At 42.3% G+C, this 19,440-nt stretch overlaps 1 protein-coding gene across 1 annotated transcript; it reads left to right on the forward strand.

Moving 5' to 3' along the window:
• Positions 1 to 1,475: 1,475 nt before the first annotated feature.
• Positions 1,476 to 17,611, forward strand: PSMD6 (proteasome 26S subunit, non-ATPase 6). Its single transcript, XM_078076370.1, has 8 exons — positions 1,476 to 1,707; positions 2,842 to 3,047; positions 6,597 to 6,742; positions 6,991 to 7,210; positions 7,335 to 7,443; positions 12,285 to 12,453; positions 17,225 to 17,302; positions 17,415 to 17,611. Exons 1-8 carry the CDS (start codon positions 1,563 to 1,565, stop codon positions 17,509 to 17,511), a joined length of 1,170 nt encoding a protein of 389 aa, XP_077932496.1. The 5' UTR covers positions 1,476 to 1,562; the 3' UTR covers positions 17,512 to 17,611.
• Positions 17,612 to 19,440: the final 1,829 nt, after the last annotated feature.

Consider the following 19,440-nt stretch of genomic DNA (forward strand, 5'->3'; position numbering starts at 1 on the left):
TCTCTCTTTCTCAAATAAATAAATAAATCTTAAAAAAGAAATGATTGTATAAATGTGAAAATATATGCACATAGATGATCAACACTGGTATTTATGAGACTGAAGACATAATCATTACCCAAATTGATAGCAATTAAGGACTGATGGGACAAAAGTTGGTACATAAAAACAATGGAATCCTATGTGGTCATTAGAGGTGATGATGTCAGTCCATATTTATTGGCATGGAAAGGTATCTACTATACATGGCGGATGGAACAGAACAGTGTATCAGGTACAAGTATAGAATGATCCTATTAACATATCTAGGTACCTTTCAGTGAAGCTAAGTGTCTCTAGAGTGTAAGTTCCACAAGGACAAGGTCTTGTGTTCTTCACTGCTGGGTCGCCCGTGCCTGGAACCGCCCCTAGTACTTTGCAACCACGTAATAAATCTGTTGAATCAATGAACGAAAGATGGTTAGAAAGTTCTTCCCCAAAAGCTTAACATGATGGAGTCCTCATAATGTTTTTCTATGTTCTTTATCGTCCTTTTAGGTGTCTTCAAAATGCTTGTTTTTACCGAAACAAGTAAATCATAAAAAATGTGTGGTATAATGCTTACTGCTGGGACAAATGTGGCAGTCCCAAACGTTTCACTGGCTGTATAAACTGGTTCAATTCTTTTGGAAAACCATGTGACATTAAATATTCAAAACTCACAGAACATTCCTACCTTTTGTCTATTAATCCTGCATGGGAATTTATGCTTAGGGGAAAAAAAAAAAAAACTGTAAAATACCAAATGACCTGTGATGTTCATCTCAGGTTTTATATTAAGAAAATAACAACTCTGGACGACCTCAAGGGACCTGTAATGGAAGGAAGAATAAAAGTAAATTATGGCAAATTCACTGGATGGAATTTCACGTGACCATTACCAAGTCTGAAGACTGTAGTTACAAGAACAAAAAGAGGCTGAAAATGCAGGCATGCAATGATTTAAATTATGCATAAACAACATATTAATGTTGTGGCATTTTCTTAGACTGGCGGAACATGGGTTTTAGAGCTGTGCACAGAGGCTTTTATTTCTGCATTGCTAAATAGCTGATACACAATCTTGCTCAGGCAAAGAGGAAGGACTCCACAAATTTTAGAGTCTGTTTTTATTGTTGGTGATGGTGATGGGATGATGATGATATTTTCAAAAATTTCAAAAGCTTGCCAGCTCCTGTCAGTTACGAACAGGACGAAAAGTAGACTAGCTAAAAAGGGAGGGAGGGAGAGTTTCGGAAAATGGATCTTCCGAGTTGGGCGGCACGTATCCTGGGACTGTCTGTCGCGGCCAGGAGCGAGGGAAAGCCGTTCGTGACCACACGGGGGCGCCGGCGCTCAGGCCGGGTGAGGTGTTCCGAAGCCTGTCCAGCAGAAGGCGCTGCTGGCGGAGGCTGGCCCGGGACCGGAAGCCGGGCCGGAGGCGGCCGGGCGCCCTCGCCGACTCCTCCCGCTTCCGCTGCCGCAGCCGCCGCGAGTCCGCGCCGACTTGCCGTCCGCCCCCAGCTGTTACCCCCGCCGCCGAGATGCCGCTGGAGAACCTAGAGGAGGAGGGTCTGCCCAAGAACCCCGACCTGCGCATCGCGCAGCTGCGCTTCCTGCTCAGCCTGCCCGAGCACCGCGGGGACGCGGCCGTGCGCGACGAGCTGATGGCGGCCGTCCGGGATAATAGTGAGGCCCGCGCGAGCGCCGAGTCAGCGGCCTAGGCCTGGGCTGGCCCCGCGCCCCGGAGCCTGCGGGCATTTTCCCCGAAGGGGCTCCGGGCTTGGGTGGGGGGTGTCCTCGGGGCCCTCCAGCCTTGCTCTCGGTTGGGGGGGTCTGCATCCGTGGGGGCCCTTCTCTGAAAGCAGCTTTGGGGGGATATGCCGAGGGATCGAGCTCCGAGCCAGGCCCGGAGGAGAGGCTCAGGACTTGCTGTTCTTAGCGGCCGGGCCCGGGCTGGGGCAGCCCTGTAGGAGAGGTCAGCTGTCCGCATGACGGGGTGGAGTGGGGTCGGTGCCCCTGGGCTGTGTAGACTTGAACATAGATGTCTGAGGATGTGTCTAAGCCGTCTCCCAGCAGCAGACGTCTACGTTTTGCCAAGCTCTTTGCCAGGCTCTTCTGTCCCATGCCTTCCTGGTCACAGGGAGGAGAGTGGTGGATGAGCCGACGGGGGGGGGGGGTGGTGGTGTGTGTGTGTGTGTGTGTGTGTGTGTGTGTCACGGGGTCACGGGGAGGAGAGTGGTGGATGAGCCGACGGGGGGGGGGTGGTGGTGGTGGTGTGTGTGTGTGTGTATGTGTGTGTCACGGGGTCACGGGGAGGAGAGTGGTGGATGAGCCGACGGGGGGGGGTTGGGGGTGGTGGTGTGTGTGTGTGTCACGGGGTCACGGGGAGGAGAGTGGTGGATGAGCCGACGGGGGGGGGGGGGGTTGGGGGTGGTGGTGTGTGTGTGTGTCACGGGGTCACGGGGAGGAGAGTGGTGGATGAGCCGACGGGGGGGGGGGGTGGTGGTGTGTGTGTGTGTGTGTGTGTGTGTCACGGGGTCACGGGGAGGAGAGTGGTGGATGAGCCGACGGGGGGGGGGGGTTGGGGGTGGTGGTGTGTGTGTGTCACGGGGTCACGGGGAGGAGAGTGGTGGATGAGCCGACGGGGGGGGTGGTGGTGGTTTGTGTGTGTGTGTGTGTGTGTCACGGGGTCACGGGGTCACGGGGAGGAGAGTGGTGGATGAGCCGACGGGTGTGCGTGTGTAAGAAGGGGGTGGACACTGATTTTGAGGGCACCAGGGGCGCCGGCTTGTAAGTCCTGTCCCTCTTTTTGGCTCTCAGACATGGCTCCTTATTACGAAGCCTTGTGCAAATCCCTCGACTGGCAGATGGACACGGACCTGCTCAATAAAATGAAGAAGGCGAACGAGGAAGAGTTGAAACGTTTGGACGAGGAGCTGGAAGATGCAGAGAAGAATCTGGGAGAGAGCGAAATCCGGGATGCCATGATGGCCAAGGCCGAGTACCTGTGCCGGATAGGCGACAAGGTGAGTGGAGACGGTCCCCGCAGAGAGGCACTATTTCAAAAATTCACTTCCTTTAAAAAAAACCAGCGCAAAGGTAATGTGCTTACCTGGCCTAGCGAATCAGCACAAAAATGAGTCAAGAAAAAGTTTTCTTTCTATCCCCTGTCCAGCCGAGTGTGTGTGTTCTTCTCTTTGTCCACGCCAGTAAAACTTAAGGGCTCTTGCAAAGATTTGTTGGTTTACTGCTCTTACAAAATTGGGATCATTCTTAGTAGTGCACTTCTCTCACGTTGGTTGGAAAGCACTGGTTCTGTTGAATTTTAAAAAATTATTTATACAAGTAATAGTCTCCTTATAAGAAACTGAACATTAGAGTTAATGCTGAAGTTCTGTTTGATTTTTCTTTATTCCCTATCTCCTCAAAGGTGAGCATTTTAAGTTGTTTTATTATATATTTACAGGCACGTAAATTAGGTAGTATTATATTTTAAAAAATTGATTTTGGGGCGCCTGGGTGGCTCAGTTGGTTAAGCGACTGCCTTCGGCTCAGGTCATGATCCTGGAGTCCCGGGATCGAGTCCCGCATCGGGCTCCCTGCTCGGCAGGGAGTCTGCTTCTCCCTCTCCCACTCCCCCCTCTTGTGCTCTCTCTCTCTCTCATTCTCTCTCTCAAATAAAAATAAAAAAAATAAATAAATAAAAAAAAATAAAAAATTGATTTTGGGGGCACCTACCTGGCTGTCAGTGGAGCGCGTGACCCTTGGTCTCGGGGTCGTGAATTTGAGCCCCATGTAGAGATTAAAAAAAAAAAAATGAGGGCGCCTGGGTGGCTCAGATGGTTAAGCGTCTGCCTTCGGCTCAGGTCATGATCTCAGGGTCCTGGGATTGAGCCCCGCATCGGGCTCCCTGCTCAGCGGGAAGCCTGCTTCTCCCTCTCCCACTCCCCCTGCTTGTGTTCCCTCTCTCGCTGTGTCTCTGTCAAATAAATAAAATCTTTAAAAAAAAAAAAAAATGAAATACAAAAAAGGTGGGTTTTTTTTAGTAAGTGGGCCTACAGTGAACTCATGTTGTCCTGTTTACTTTTTCATTCAGCATTGAATCGTGACCTTTCCACGTTAATGTGTATAACCGGGATACGTCTTCTGGTCAGCTGCTAGCTAGTCCATTGTAAGGCTGTGCTAGAGTTTACTTAACTCTTGAGCTGTTGGTGGACCTGGATGTTGTTTTCAGCTGTTCTTGCTAGTACAAGCTGCTGATGGAGAAACCTGCCTGAATGTGCCTCCTTGTGGATATATGCTAATGTTCTCTAGGGTGTATTCTGGGAAATGGAATTGTTGGGACAAGGAAGGACTTTTGTCTTAATATATGTGGCCATTTCTTCCAGTAGTGGCCAACCTGATCGGTACTTTCCTATCACTGCATGAGACGGATGTCCACAGGTATTACATCTTTTGAATTTAATTTAGCAGTTGTGTTAATAGTGGTTAGGAGGATGGGCTTTGAATGTCATTAATTTTAAGCAGTGCATCCTGAAGTATTTACATGACAGATGTCATGGCATCAATATAAAAAAGTATTAGTATGGGTTCTTGGATCAGATTGCCTGGGTTAAAGTTCTGGTTTCAGTAATACCATTTACTGGACCCTCCGTTTCCTCAGCTGTAAAATATGGTAACAACAGTTCCTGCTTAATGAGGATTAAACATAGGGGCAGAGAGCTCAAATGTTAGTGATAAGAACTATTATTTTAGGTTTGTTTATTTTTTAAAAGATTTTATTTGCCAGAGAGAGAGAGTGAGCGCACAAGTGGGGAGCGGAAGGCAGAGGGAGAAGCAGGCTCCCCAATGAGCAGGGAGCCCGATGCGGGACCCTGGGATCATGACCTGAGCCAAAGGTAGACGCTCAAGCAACTGAGCCACCCAGGCATCCCATTTTAGGTTTAAAACAAGATTTTTCTTATTGTAAATTTAAGATTTGGTCACTGTAAAAATTTGGGAAATACAGAACAACTTAAAAATAGCTAATGGGGGGGCGCCTGGGTGGCTCAGTCGTTGAGCGTCTGCCTTCGGCTCAGGTCATGATCCCAGGGTCCTGGGATCGAGCCCAGCATTGGGCTCCCTGCTCAGTGGGAAGCCTGCTTCTCCCTCTCCCACTCCCCCTGCTTGTGTTCCCTCTCTCGCTGTGTCTCTCTCTGTCAAATAAATAAATAAAATCTTTAAAAAAAAAAAAAAATAGCTAATGGGGGTGCCTGGGTGATTCAGTTGGTTGAGCGTCGGACTCTTGATTTCAGCTTCGGTCATGATCTCAGGGTCCTGAGATCCAGCCCCATGACGACGGGCTTTGCACTCAGCAGGGCGTCTGCTTGAGGATTTTCTCCCTCTGTCCCTCTACCATGAGTGTGCGCTGTCTCTCTCTCAAATGAATAAATGTTTTTAAAAAAATAGCCAACAGTTTGTGTGGTTTTCTCAGTTGTGTGATGTGATTTGGTTTTAAAGAGGATACATTATTAGATGTGAATGAGAAACTTAAAGCTTTTGATTCTGGATTTGAGGAATTTCAACAAGAACATGCTTGAGTCAATATCAGGAGTTACATTGGTGATGTGCTCATGTCATTTTCCATGTTAAGTAGCATTTTTCTAAAAAGAAGAGCTTTTTTTCTCTCCTGTTTACTCTCATTTTAAATATATTATTAACTTATTTAATGGATTTTTATTATTCGCTGTGTTACCATTGCTCACAGTCATTACTCTTTATGGTACTCATCTTGTTACAGGCATGTTAGTGGAAGCTCCTTCAAGAAGTCTTCTTTGTTTGACATCTCCTTGGTCTTCCTTATTTTCTCACACAACAAGCTGTTACAGGCTCACCTGTTATTTTTACTCTTCAAACCTGGAATCATCCATTTCTCCAAGGATCCTTGGTTTCTTTTAGCATGTGGGGGGCGGGGAGTTGTATTTAGAAACCAAGATCTGAGTGCCAGGTGTGCCCATTACTGTCTTACTAACTTGTGAGGTGTAACTTACAATTACATAAACCCAGACACAGACTAAGAATTACCACATATAGACCAATGATTTTATTCATGTTTGTGTCTTTAAAGCAATAGAAACATTTTATTCCACAATATTTTGACACAGACTTATATATTTAAATACTCCTTTGTATTCTCATGGTCAGTGACTAAGGTAAAGCTTCCGTTACCCTTAAAGTAGTGTGATAATTTACAGGATAGTGATATAATAAATTGTGATTAAGGGGGAAAATGCTGAATATGTACAACAAAGAATGTTGAAACAATTGAGAATAAATTGTGAATGTTTTTCTTATATTATTTTTTAGACTGTTAAGTATATGCTTAGGCATATCTGATGTATTTTTTTATAGTTTATACAAGTGGAGAGAAAAGTATAATGAACCCCACCCCCCCATGCAGTTATCACCCAGCTTCAACGTTACCAGTTCGTGGTTATCTTATTCCTACCTATTCCCTCTACCCCTTGTTAAGAGAATTCCAGACAGCTGATAGCATTTGAAACTTTTAACCTTTTCTCACCTGTTGCTCTTGACAGGAGGGTGCTCTGACAGCCTTTCGCAAGACATATGACAAAACTGTGGCCTTGGGTCACCGACTGGATATTGTGTTCTATCTTCTTAGGATTGGATTATTTTATATGGATAATGATCTCATCACACGAAACACAGAGAAGGCCAAAAGGTACTTTTTAATGATGGCGATATATTCCCTGTAAATTATGCTATAAATAAGAAACCGATGTAAGAAATTTACCTATTTTATTTACAACTAGTAAATTAGGTCAAATAATTGATGTGCTTTTTAGTAAAATATTTTCTTTAAATATTGCCTTCTGATTCAAGTTGTTTTCTGTTTGAAAAGAACACAACACTTACAAAAGGTGGCCTTGTCTGTTTCCAGATTGTGACCTTACTATTTTTTATTTATAGCTTAATAGAGGAAGGAGGAGATTGGGACAGGAGAAATCGCCTAAAGGTATATCAAGGTCTTTACTGTGTGGCTATTCGTGATTTCAAACAGGCAGCTGAACTCTTCCTTGACACAGTGTCAACATTCACATCCTATGAACTTATGGATTATAAGACCTTTGTGACTTACACTGTCTACGTCAGCATGATTGCCTTAGAAAGACCAGATCTCAGGGAAAAGGTAATGCCTGAATCTTTAATACTCATATTTAGAAATTACTCCAAACTTTTCTAACCTAAATACACCTTAAAGCATACATTTGTGTGTTTTTTGTTTTTGTTGTTTTTTTTTTTTTCATTTGTAGGTGATTAAAGGAGCCGAGATCCTCGAGGTGCTGCATAGCCTTCCAGCGGTCCGGCAGTACCTGTTTTCACTCTATGAGTGTCGTTACTCAGTTTTCTTCCAGTCCTTAGGTAAGGATAGAGCTGCTCATTTCAGTGATCTTTGTCTTAATCCTGATCCTGTATGCAGATAACTAAGATGATTGTTCACATATGTGACAGACCGTGCAGGTCTTTGCTGCAGGTCTTTGATTACTGTGGCTCCATTTTTTTGCCCCTTTTTGTTTAGAAGGGGGGGGTTAGCAGACTGACTGTTTTTATATGACCCAAGAGGTAAGATTGATGTTTACGCTGTTAAAGGTTTGTTTAGAAAAATTTTTTTGAAGATTTATTTATGTTAGAGAGCAGGGGGAAGGGCAGAGGAAGAGGGAGAGAGAATCACACGCGGGGTCTGTCTGACAACCCTGAGATCATGACCTGGGCCGAAATCAAGAGTCAGACGCTTACCCAACTGAGCCACCCAGGCTCCCCAATGCTTGGTCTATTTTTGAAGTGGGTTTTGGCCCAGTGTTTATGGAATTCATACTACTTGCCCTGTGTAATGTGGGAACCAGGGCCCTTGGCGTATGATGAGTTACCTGCCTGGCCTCAGTTTCTGAAATGTATACACAGGTGCATTTGCACACAAGATCGTATTGCAGAATTACTGTTCAAATGTGGGGCCTTTCCCTTCTTCACTCAGAATGAATCCCTTCCCTGCATTCCTGGGGAGCTCTCATTTTATGCCCCCTTTTTTATTTGATATATAAATATAAAATTCACCAGTTTAAAATGTGTAAAATGTGGTGGCTTTATCATCTTGACAAGGTTGTGCCGTCATCATCACTAATTCCTGAACATCTTCACTGCAAAAGGAACTCTGTTCCCATTGAGCAGTCACTTCCTGTTCCTCCCCCAGCTACCACTGATCTATCTCCGTAGATTTGTGTGTTCTTACTCTCACATTTCATATGAATGGCATCATATCTGTGCGGCACTCTGTGCCTGGTTCCTTTTCCCTAACATCATCCTTTCTTGGGTCATCCGTGCTTTGGCATGTCTCAGTGCTCCATTTCGTTTTATGGCTGAATGATACTCCATTATATGGAAATACCACATTTTTATAATCCCTTCTTCCATTGATGGACGTCTGGTTGTGTCCCCTTTTTGGCTGTAAGGAACATTTGTCTATGTTTTGTATAGACCTATGGTTTTTCTCTTGGGGGGGGTGTGTATATTTAGTAGTGGAGCTGCTGGGTCATACAGTAACGCTTTGATTAACCTTTTGAGGAACTGCTAAACTGTTTTCCAAAGCAGTTACACCATTTTACATTCCCACCAGCAGTGTGTGTGTGTGTTTCAGTCTCCTCACATCCCATACTTGTTGTTGTGTCTTTTTGATTATAGGCTTCTTACTGGGTGTGTAAGTGGTATATGGTGGTTTTGATTGGCATTTCTCTGATCTCTCTGATGTTGAACCTCTTTTGTGTGCTTTTTGGTCATATGCCCCATTTTAAAATAGTATGTTATTTTGTGATTCTTTCTGTTTGTTCCTTCTACTAACTGGAATTATTGGAAGCAGGTTGTTTTTTGTTTTTTTTATCTTCGTAAGGAACTGGACGCCAGCACATTGCCTGTACCTTATTGCGTGCTCTGTGCAAATCTGCTGCGTTGGTTAATTTAAGAGGAAAGTGAGGAAAAAATGAAATGAAATTCATGGCTTTGGGAAACCTTTGAATTGTTTAGATATTAATCTTTTCCTACTGTCCCCATTCCTAACAGCAATCTTTTATTTGAATACTGTGGGTGAAACTTATCTCTACCAAATGTATACATTTCCCAGATATTTTATTTTTTTAAAGATTTTATTGGACAGACACAGCGAGAGAGGGAACACAAGCAGGGCGAGTGGGAGAGGGAGAAGCAGGCTTCCCGCTGAGCAGGGAGCCCGATGCAGGGCTCGACCCCAGGACCCTGAGATCATGACCAGAGCGGAAGGCAGACGCTTAACTGACTGAGCCACCCAGGAGCCCCTCCCAGACCTTTTAAATGCAGAAAACAGGATAAATTTTCTTTGATGATAGTCATCATTATTTGTATCCTTTATTCTCTCTAGTGTACTGAGACATGTAGGATTTATTTGGTTTTGTGAGCCTGTTTGCTTCCCTGAATATTCATAATGTATGTACTTTAAAATATTTCATCTGGAAAAGGAAACTGCATCCTATCCTAGGTAATACCCAATTGTTTTTAAAATTAAAAATAGAGAAGGCCCTGTTCCCAAATCCATACACATGTTCACTCACAAAATTCTTCCAGAGATAACCATTTTAAGATTTTATGTATCTTTCCAAACCTTTTGTTCATTTAAATGCACTTTAAGAAATGGAAAACAATATACCAAAAACCCAGGGTTATACATACCCATGGAAAAATTTCAAACTGTCCTATGAAGAAGAAAAAGGCTCTCCCTAACCTGTCAAGAGTCCTTTCTCTAGAGGTGACTGCCACTATCAAGTTTCAAGTGTGTCCTACAGGGACATTTGTATCCAGAGATACAAGCACGTAACACCATTAAACATATGTGGGTGTATTTTACGTGCTGTTTTCTAAGTGGCTTTTTTTCTCTTCATGATATAATGCGAGTATCTTTTCATGACTCTATAAAAATAGTTGGTCATTGAGTCAGTAAGTATTTTTAAGTAGTTGTCCTGTATCAGACACTGCGGATGTAGTGGTAAATCAAACAGGTGGAGCTCCTTGGAGCTTCTAGTTATCCTTTTAGAAGACCTTCTATTTCAGTGTGTTGGATGTGCCATAATTTATCCTCTAGATAAAAAAAATTACGCTGTTTACAGTTTTCTTCTATTGTGAGCAACTTTGTTTTGAACATTCTCTTATAATTCATCTTTTCTACTTCCTTACTTCGTTAAGAAAAAAATCCAAGAAAGTGAATTTTACAAAGTGGAAATACATTACATCTTGATCACTGTTGCCCTCCAGCAATATTGTGCCAATTTATATTTACGCAATTTTTTTCTGAAGTATAACTGAGATACAATGTCAATTTCAGATGTACAACATAGTGATTTGATGTTTATATACATTTTAAAATGATGACCCATATAAATGTAGTTACCATCTGTCACTGTACAAAGTTAATACATTACTATGTTCCCTATGCTGATTAATGTATAGTTTCACAGTTTTTACTTCTTTTAATTTACATCGATTTTTTTTTTTAAAGATTTTATTTTTAATCTCTGCACCCATCATGGGGCTCAAACTTACGACCCCAAGATCAAGAGTTGCACAGTCCGACTGAGCCAGCGAGGCGCGCCCCTCAATTTACATCATTTGAAGAGAGCCTTCCCCCCCACCCCCTCCCCCCTCCACTCTTAGCCAGTCTGAGAGGAGAAAAATATATTCATATTTTACTCATTTCTTGTTTGTTTCCAAGGACAGTTTTTATTGAACTCTTGAGTCTTCTTTTAAATGGCACATAAATGACAGAAGAAGATATTTTATGTTCGGCTTATGAATGTGACCCATCCTGACCAACATTTTTCTTCCCATTCTCTACCATAGAATTTCTTACTGTATTTTTTTTCCAGTTTTATTGAGATCTGACATAAAACAAAGTTTAAGCTGTACAACATAATGACTTGATGTTTATGCATTTCTTTTGTGAGAATGAGCATCATCTCATTTTAAGGCCATTGATTTCCGTGTTGCTAAACCATGTGTAGCCTTACTCATCCTTATCTCTTGATGTTGAGCAACCTTTGCATCTTGCCACAATTTTGTTCTCTTGAACAATAACACAGCCTTGTTTCCCCCCGACCTACAACCTCATCCTTCGTTAGACCTCTCAGTGACTGCCTCAGACTTGGTCATTGCCCTTGTCTCCATCTTCATTCTATCATCAAATATATCTGGATGGCAGTGATTCCCAAAATCATGTCTCCAGCCCCAGACTTTTCAGTGAGTGCCAGACCCATACTTAAATATCTCCTTGGTAGCTTCACTTGGATGCACAGGTGAATCCACTTGAACACTGTGAATCTCCCTTGCCCTGACCACTCCAAAAAAATCTCTAAAACCAGAAAACAAAAATTCTTCTCCAGGGATTTGCTTCTTGTTAAAGCCAGAGACACAAGTCTATTTTTGATTCTTTTGTCTTGCTCACCTTCCATATCCCTGTAGCTGCCCCCCCCCTGCTGCTTTATACCAAATCTGTCCTCCTTTCTCTTCTGGGCTGAGCCTGGCTCTTCCCACGGTGGGGGTGGGGGGGGTGGGGGGGTGGAGAGGGATGACGACAACTTCTGCATTATTTGCATTGCTCTGTGCCTCCTGCTGTTTGCCTGGCTCCTCTGAGAGGTCTTCCTTGTCCACCCCAATCCAGCGGAAGGCCTCCTAGTCGCCCTGTCACTCTTATTTTCAACACAGAATTTGTTACTAGGAGTATTTTGTTTATTCATTTCTCTCTGCTCTTTGAAAATTTAGTTTCTGTGGCAGCAGAGATCTTGTCTTTTGGTTTACTGCCATATCCTCACTATTCTGAGTAGTGATACATAGTAGTTATTTAGTAAAATAATTTGTATTTGTTTGGATTGCTGATCAATATCCTCTGTACATTTTACCATTCAGTCTTAGTTATTTCTAAAAGCTCTATCTCTTTTTTTTTTTTTTTTTTTTTTTAAAGATTTTATTTATTTATTTGACAGAGAGAGACATAGCGAGAGAGGGAACACAAGCAGGGGGAGTGGGAGAGGGAGAAGCAGGCTTCCTGCCAAGCCGGGAGCCCGATGTGGGACTCGATCCCGGGACTCCAGGATCATGACCTGAGCCGAAGGCAGTCGCTTAACCAACTGAGCCACCCAGGCGCCCCTAAAAGCTCTATCTCTTATAATTTGTCGTCTTATTCATTGCAGCTATTGTGGAACAGGAAATGAAAAAGGACTGGCTTTTTGCTCCTCACTATCGATACTATGTCAGAGAAATGAGAATTCATGCATACAGCCAGCTGCTGGAATCCTATAGGTCATTAACTCTTGGCTATATGGCAGAAGCCTTTGGTGTTGGTGTGGAATTCATTGATCAGTAAGTATAAATAATAATATGTTAATGCATATCTCTTAAAGTTATTTAATGTCTCAGCTTGTACATTTTCTCCATTTACATTGCTTCCCTCAATTATAAAAAAAAAAAATTTTTCTCTAAACATTATCAGAATAATCATCTGTCATCTGCCTTCATGATGTGCCCCTTTTATTAACAGCTGGGAATACTGAGTTGTAGAGTGGTTAAGTCAGACCAGGTGTTATGACAGGAGAATTCTGTCCCTTCTTTGTGGACCACACTGCTGTTAATGGTGGTGACTCCTAGAGGCCACTCTCATGTTTCACATTAAGGTCATATTTTCTCTGCTAATGCCTTCATTGTTTTTGGTTGCTGCTGCAATTCTGGTCACATTAGTTGTTAAAGATGGGACTTTTAGCCCTTAAATCAATGATTCATCAAATACTAAGCCATTACTGTATGGTTGGCATTGTTTAAGTAAGGTCTTTGTCGTCATGGACTTGAATATTTGATGCTTTTTATATGGGGAGAGTTAGCAAGTAAGCAAATAAATACATAAGGTAATTTCAGATAGAAATGAATCTTGAGATAATACAACAAAAAGATGCGTGTGGCTGCCATGGAGTGGTAGTGGTGGGGGAGGGGCAGCAGTGGGAGACTCAGGCACATGTACGTTTGTGCAGGGCCTGGTAGGCCATGGTATGGAGCTTGGGTTTTAATCTAGGTCCTGTGGGAAGCCATTGGGGGATTTTAAGCATGACAGTGATCAAGCATGAAACCCTACCTTACACAGACCTCGAGGGGACAGGGAGACTTGGTGGGCTGTTGAATGCAGGAGCTCATGGAGCAGCTGTTACGGTGACCTGAACTAGGGTGGTGGGAGTGGAGTGTGGGAGACGTACACAGAGTATGTGCTTTCCTTAGTGTATCTGGATCCGTGGTTCCCAAAGATAGATCTGTTAAGTGCTGGTGGTAGTTTTCAGTGGCCCAAAATGAAAAAGATGGTCATTTGGTAAAATTCAGTGATGGTATATTTCATTTAAAAAAAAAAATTCTCTTTTTAGGGGTTTGATTTTTCTAATTTATTATGAAAAATTTCAAACATGTAGGAAATTCTAAGGAATTAGTGAATTCCCATAAGTGATTGATTCTATAATTAACATGTTGTTGTATCTGCTTTATTACATACATATCCTGTTTTTTAACCACTCCAGAGTTTCAGACACCAGTACATAAGATCTGTGTATAACCTAAACTGTCTGGCAATCACCACCAGGAATCCCCTTATTCTCTTCCTTTGAAAGAAAAAAGGCAGTGATAGTTTTGCATCTTAAAAATTATCCTTACCAAAATAGAAGGCTGGTCTTCCTAGGTTAGTTTTATTTTGGAATTGAACTAATTTTTGAAATTTAAGTCTGGTTACCACTGCCCAAGAGAACTGGTTACTGGGATGGGGGATGGCCATCATGAGTGTGATTCTCATGACTCAGGGGAACGAGTGGCTTACCGTGGTGAGCAGTGCATGAAGAACAGGGTTGGCCTGGCTCCTTGTTCTAGCTCTGCCACTGAATAGCCCTGTGGCCTTGGTCTGGTTCTGTCCCTTCCTCAGTTTCTTAACTGTGCCTTGGAGGTGATACAGCTTTCACTACTTGGGGGCCATTTGAGGCTCACATGAAATTTTGGGTAAGATGAACTAAAGCAGGAACATGTCACTTAGACATACTGCAGCCTTCTTGTAAGTCATTACAATGACCTCTGCATTCCAGACGTGGTACATTTCAGGTGGTATTTCAGTTTTTTCCCTTTATGGTTGCAGACCAGCTCTAAAGGCAAAAGTTGTATAGAGCTCTAATTGTTACCTACTAAGATCTTGTTTTAAATTTCTGATACCCAATTCACATCTGGGTTTTCCCAGATTCTTTTTCTCCTCCCTTATAAAAATCATTTTAGGTGAAATCCTTTTTTAAGGAGGGTCTGATTTGATAAGTTGAACATAATTATACACCATTCTTCTACTTCTCTACTTCCTTAGACTCAGTAAGATATTGTCGGGAGAATAGGAAGGGTCCGTTATTTGAGGAAACGCTACTGTTGACAGGTTTAAGGTTAGGAACCCATGCACTGTGTTACACAACTTTGTTGGTAGGTCTTCTGTTTGAAACAAGGGATGCAAATCTGATTGGTAGGTTGTTTGTTCAGTAAATACTCGGGTCATCATTACTGCATACCTTCTGTGTATGAGCCACCACGCTCAGGGCTTGGAGAAATCATGGCTGGGGAAGATGAGTCATCCTGGGATGTGTTTGATTGGCACATAGGGAGATGACAAGTGGTTTGGCTCTAAAGCTGGGAATGGGACTTGAATGGAAACATAGGACATTTGGAGTTAAATTTTGTTGTTGTAACCAGAAAGGAAGCTGTGCCCAGATTATTCTTGATGCATATAGTTCAGAATGAGCATACCTAGGAGTCATTGTATCTGATTGAAGTGCCTGAGAAATGGACACATCCACAGATGCCTTCTGGTGGACCTGTAGACTGGATGTTGCTGCTTTAAGATTTTTTTAAGAAGCTAAGGAAAAAAGTGCTTTCCCAATGGAAGAAATTAGCACAGATACATGTTTTTGAAACCAGTAGCCTAGTTGTCCTGGATAGAGTGTGTGGCAGTATGTACAGGAACTGAGATAGGCAGTGCTTTAAGTGCCAGGCTCTCCTCAAGTAGTCTGGGCAGAGGTTACGGGAAGGCCTCGAGTCCAGTGATGCCGGCACGGGCAGCAGCCTCGCCGTCCGCCTAGGTGTAGACAGTACGGCTCTGAGAATGGGGCAGTCTGTCCTCACCTCAGCAGAGGGCATTCTTGAGTCAGAGTGCATCCCTGGAGCTGCTTTGTAAGTCAGAACCACTTTCAGAGGTTTCCCCCTGTCTCAAGTTTAGGGTGGGACTAGGAAGGCTGTTAGATCTTGTATGATTTTCTCTGTGAACCGCAGTCCCGGAATAATAGTTGCAAATGGATTCCCTGTGGAGATGGAACTATTTAAGTGTCTGGAAAATGAACCCAAGTGTAGAAAGCCACTCAGTAAAAGAACTCAGTTGAAAAAGACTGGACACTGTAGCAACTGGATCGAAATATATTTTGATGGAGAGTATAGAAATAGGGCATGCTCTGTAACTGAACAGTGCTTGCTAGTTTAGGATGACCTCCAGCTTAAGATCTTCCAATAGCAGTAACTTGTCTTTCAGGCTTTTTGAAGCTCATAACCAGATTTTCCAAAATTATACATTTCCTTATTAAAAACACTTTATTAAGAAGAATGAGAAAGCATTAAGAATTAGTTCCTTTTCATAGTTTTTTTTTTTTGGACACAACTAGTACAGAAGGCATAGTGGGTCTTTTCACCACTGACTACTGGGGCAATTAGTTATGATACTTGACACTTTTAAAGCACAAATCCAAGTAACACACTTTCTCATCTAATTATATTACTTGCTCTCCAGTAAGTGTGAGACATGGTGTTTGTCTCTGACCTTCCTCAACATTCCATTATGCTTTGTTCTCCCTAGAATGATGGCATTTCATTATAGCTTTAATTTGCATTTTTAAATGAGTAAAATTGATCTTTTTTGTGTATGTACTTTGCCTCTGTTTTTAAATGAGCCTTTTGTCTGAAATTCCCCCCCCCCCCCAATTTATGCTGCAAACATCTTCTATCCACGTTGTCGTTTAGTTCGTGACTTGGTTTTGGTGGTATTAGCCTATGTGAACATTCTCTGTATGTAACCAGATTTATCAGTTTTTTTTTTAGGATTTGTCTCAAAGCAGCCCTTTCCCGTGGATTTCAAATGGCACTTTTGTTAGAAGAGTCTCTTTTTTGTTGTTTATGTGCTAGGATCAAGATGTTTTAGTATCTGGGAGAGTAACCGGTCATATAATTTTTAACAATTCTATTACAAGTAGATTTTTATTTTAAAGCAGTCATCTTTCCATGTAATGTAAAGTCTTCATATAGCTCTTGTACATTTTTTTTTTTTTTAAGATTTTATTTATTTATTTGACAGAGAGAGACACAGTGAGAGAGGGAACACAAGCAAGGGGGAGTGGGAGAGGGAGAAGCAGGCTTCCCGCGGAGCAGAGAGCCCGATATGGGACTCGATCCCAGGACCCTGGGACCATGACCTGAGCCGAAGGCAGTTGCTTAACAACTAAGCCACCCAGGCGCCCGCTCTTGTACATTTTTAAGCATTTACTTTTTTTCCTCTTTGTTGGTACACAATCTTTGATAGTGTTTCATTACTCATGCTTATTGAGATTTATGTGTAAGCATGTTCTACCTATCTTAATTTTGAGGTTTGGGTTATGACTACATAGATATTCAGAAATACTTTTTCACAGCAGATTAATATCAGCTGTGCATTCCTGATCCTTATTTATTGTGGCATATTCTTGTCTTAATTTGAAAATCCTGAGCATCATCTGCTGTTTCATTATTATTTTTCTGCCTCCAAGTTTTTCTCTGAAGCTTTAAAGATGTGCTTACGAATGATTTCATTCTTTGATACGTACACTCAAATATGAATTTGCCGTTTATTCCAGTAAGTGATTTAATCTTCTGGGATGATCCTGCAGTATGCCCCCGACGATTGTCCCAGCTGCTGCATAGTCAAAAGCGCAGGCGGGAAGCCAACTGAATGTTACCTTGAGAGGAGTGGAAGCATGTATTTAGTGCAGTTTAAGAATTTTGTGTAAGGCTCATACTCTAATGCCCTTCTTTCCCCCCCCCCCCCCCTTAATTGTAGGGAGCTGTCCAGATTTATTGCTGCAGGGAGACTACACTGCAAAATAGATAAAGTAAATGAAATAGTGGAGACCAACAGGTACGTCATTTGTGTGTTAGAATAAGGGGCATTCTTTTAAAAGTAGGTCGACTCTTGTTATGGAGTAATGTGACTGGTAAATAATTCATTTTTTTCTTGAATTTATTTATAGGCCTGATAGCAAGAACTGGCAGTACCAAGAAACTATCAAGAAAGGAGATCTACTACTAAACAGAGTTCAGAAACTTTCCAGAGTAATTAATATGTAAAACCATGTAAACAAAGGATTTCCTTTAGAGATAACTATTTGGAATTTTTATAGTTTACTATGTACCCAGTTCAACTGTATAAAATAAATATTGCATTGTTGTTTCTGTTTCAATTTATTTTTCTTAATATATACCCCTTTTAAGGATAGGGACCAGTAATGTTAAAATAAGGTCATTTTATGTCATTTGAGACTGTAATCCGAGACTACAGTGCCTGAGTTCAAATCAGTAGGGATAATACAAACCCTTCATATCTTACCCAAGTCTCCTGAATTTTAGAAAGAGTACATGCCATATAGTAGTCCATAACTAAACACTTAGGAGGCAACCATAACCTGGATTCCAGAATCTGCCAATCTCACCACTGCTTAAAAACAACCCAAAAAAACCTATGTTGATATTGGCAATGGGATCTTTCCCCCCCAACAAATAGAACTACAGTAAGGAAAACAAAGTTGTTCCTTGTTTTTCTCTTAATTATAATATAAGCTCGGTGAGTCAGATGGGGCTAAGTGCTAGGAAAAAAGAAATCTAAAACCGGATAAAGGAGAGAGTGAGGTAGGGTGTGACAAGCTCTCCCATGGGGTGTCACAGAAGGCCTCTGCTAAGGTGACATTTAAATAGAGGAGGAACATGCAAATATCTGGGCAAAGAAAGAGGGAAAGTCACTGGAGGTTTTAAGCCAAGGGATGGCCTTTGACGTGTCACCGGCTGGAGGGGATGCCTGATGATGGTGTGGACGGGGCAGGCAGCCGACTTTGCTGAAAGATTAGAATGGGGGGGGGTTGGGTGAGGAAAAGTCTGGGATGACCCCAAGCTTTTTGGATGCTGACTCTGACAAAGCCATCTGGGTAGAGCTGAGTTAAAAAGAGTGGGAAATGGCATTGTACTGTAAAAGGAAGGGGAGAGAAGTCTGCTTTTGTAGTTTACATGCTGTTTTAGTTATGGGCTGATCGGAAGGATTCATTAACATTAGCCTCTCAGTCGATGGAAAATAATGTGATACAATTCAACATTCATTCATGATAAACGTAAGTAAACTAGAAATAATGAAGGTTGGGAAATCAAAGCACGCTTGCCAACGACACAGTTCATGACCGTGCTAGCGTCAGTGTGGTGCTTGGGGGGCGGGGCGGGGGGTGACAGCGCTCTCCTGCGGGCGCCATGGTGGATGGCAGGCTAGTCAATGCTGCATACGCCTTAAGCATTGGAGAATATCCACTTACGGGTCCCCGAAAATGCTTATTTATAAAACCTTAACAGTAATCACTGTAATTTCTTGAAGAAAATGTGAATATAAGTATTCCAAACCCATGATCCTGAAAATCAGGGCAATTTTAAATCCAACATGTAGTCACTGAGAACTCACTGTGTTCCTTGGGTCCGTTTAAAAATGAGAATTCTGTTCTTAGCAAATTGACTCATTGCAGTTCATGCTAAAGGGAAAAAAGTAGGATTGAAACGTCAGTTTCTTAAAATAGCCCTTTCCCTGGGCTCCCTCCTCTAAGACCGCCGGGACGGATGTGATCACAGAGCAATTCTGGCTTTTCATTGAAGGCTTAGACTAACTCCTGGTCTAGACAGGGAATTCTCAAAACACTTTTTTTTTTTTCCCTCTGCTTGCTTAAAATGTACTTGATTTTATTTTTCTTTCACTATTTCAGCCCAACTGTCTAAAATTAGTAGGCGAGGGTGATAGGTAAGGGAAGCCAAAAGAAACAAGTGCTATCCATTCTGAGTTCAAGATAGGGAAACTGAAAACTCCACAAGCTGATAACTTACTTATGAGGGAAACAATACAGTTTTGAGGTGACGGAGTCAATTTTTTCCCTTTTTTTTTTTTTCCCGAAAAAGAATGTGTGCTCATTGCAAAAGAAATTGAAGATACTAAGTAAGGTGGACGGCCTTGTAGTCCCACCCAGCAGGGAC

This window comes from Halichoerus grypus, chromosome 1 (genome assembly GCF_964656455.1).
Source record: "Halichoerus grypus chromosome 1, mHalGry1.hap1.1, whole genome shotgun sequence".
In the NCBI taxonomy this organism is placed as follows: Eukaryota; Metazoa; Chordata; class Mammalia; order Carnivora; family Phocidae; genus Halichoerus; species Halichoerus grypus.

Excerpts from the sequence above, each read along its gene's own strand:
- PSMD6 (XM_078076370.1), top strand. The coding sequence starts at position 1,563 with ATGCCGCTGGAGAACCTAGAGGAGGAGGGTCTGCCCAAGAACCCCGAC. Across the intron at positions 3,048-6,596 it reads TGTGCCGGATAGGCGACAAG|GAGGGTGCTCTGACAGCCTT; the intron begins GTGAGTGGAGAC and ends TGCTCTTGACAG. Across the intron at positions 7,444-12,284 it reads AGTTTTCTTCCAGTCCTTAG|CTATTGTGGAACAGGAAATG; the intron begins GTAAGGATAGAG and ends TATTCATTGCAG.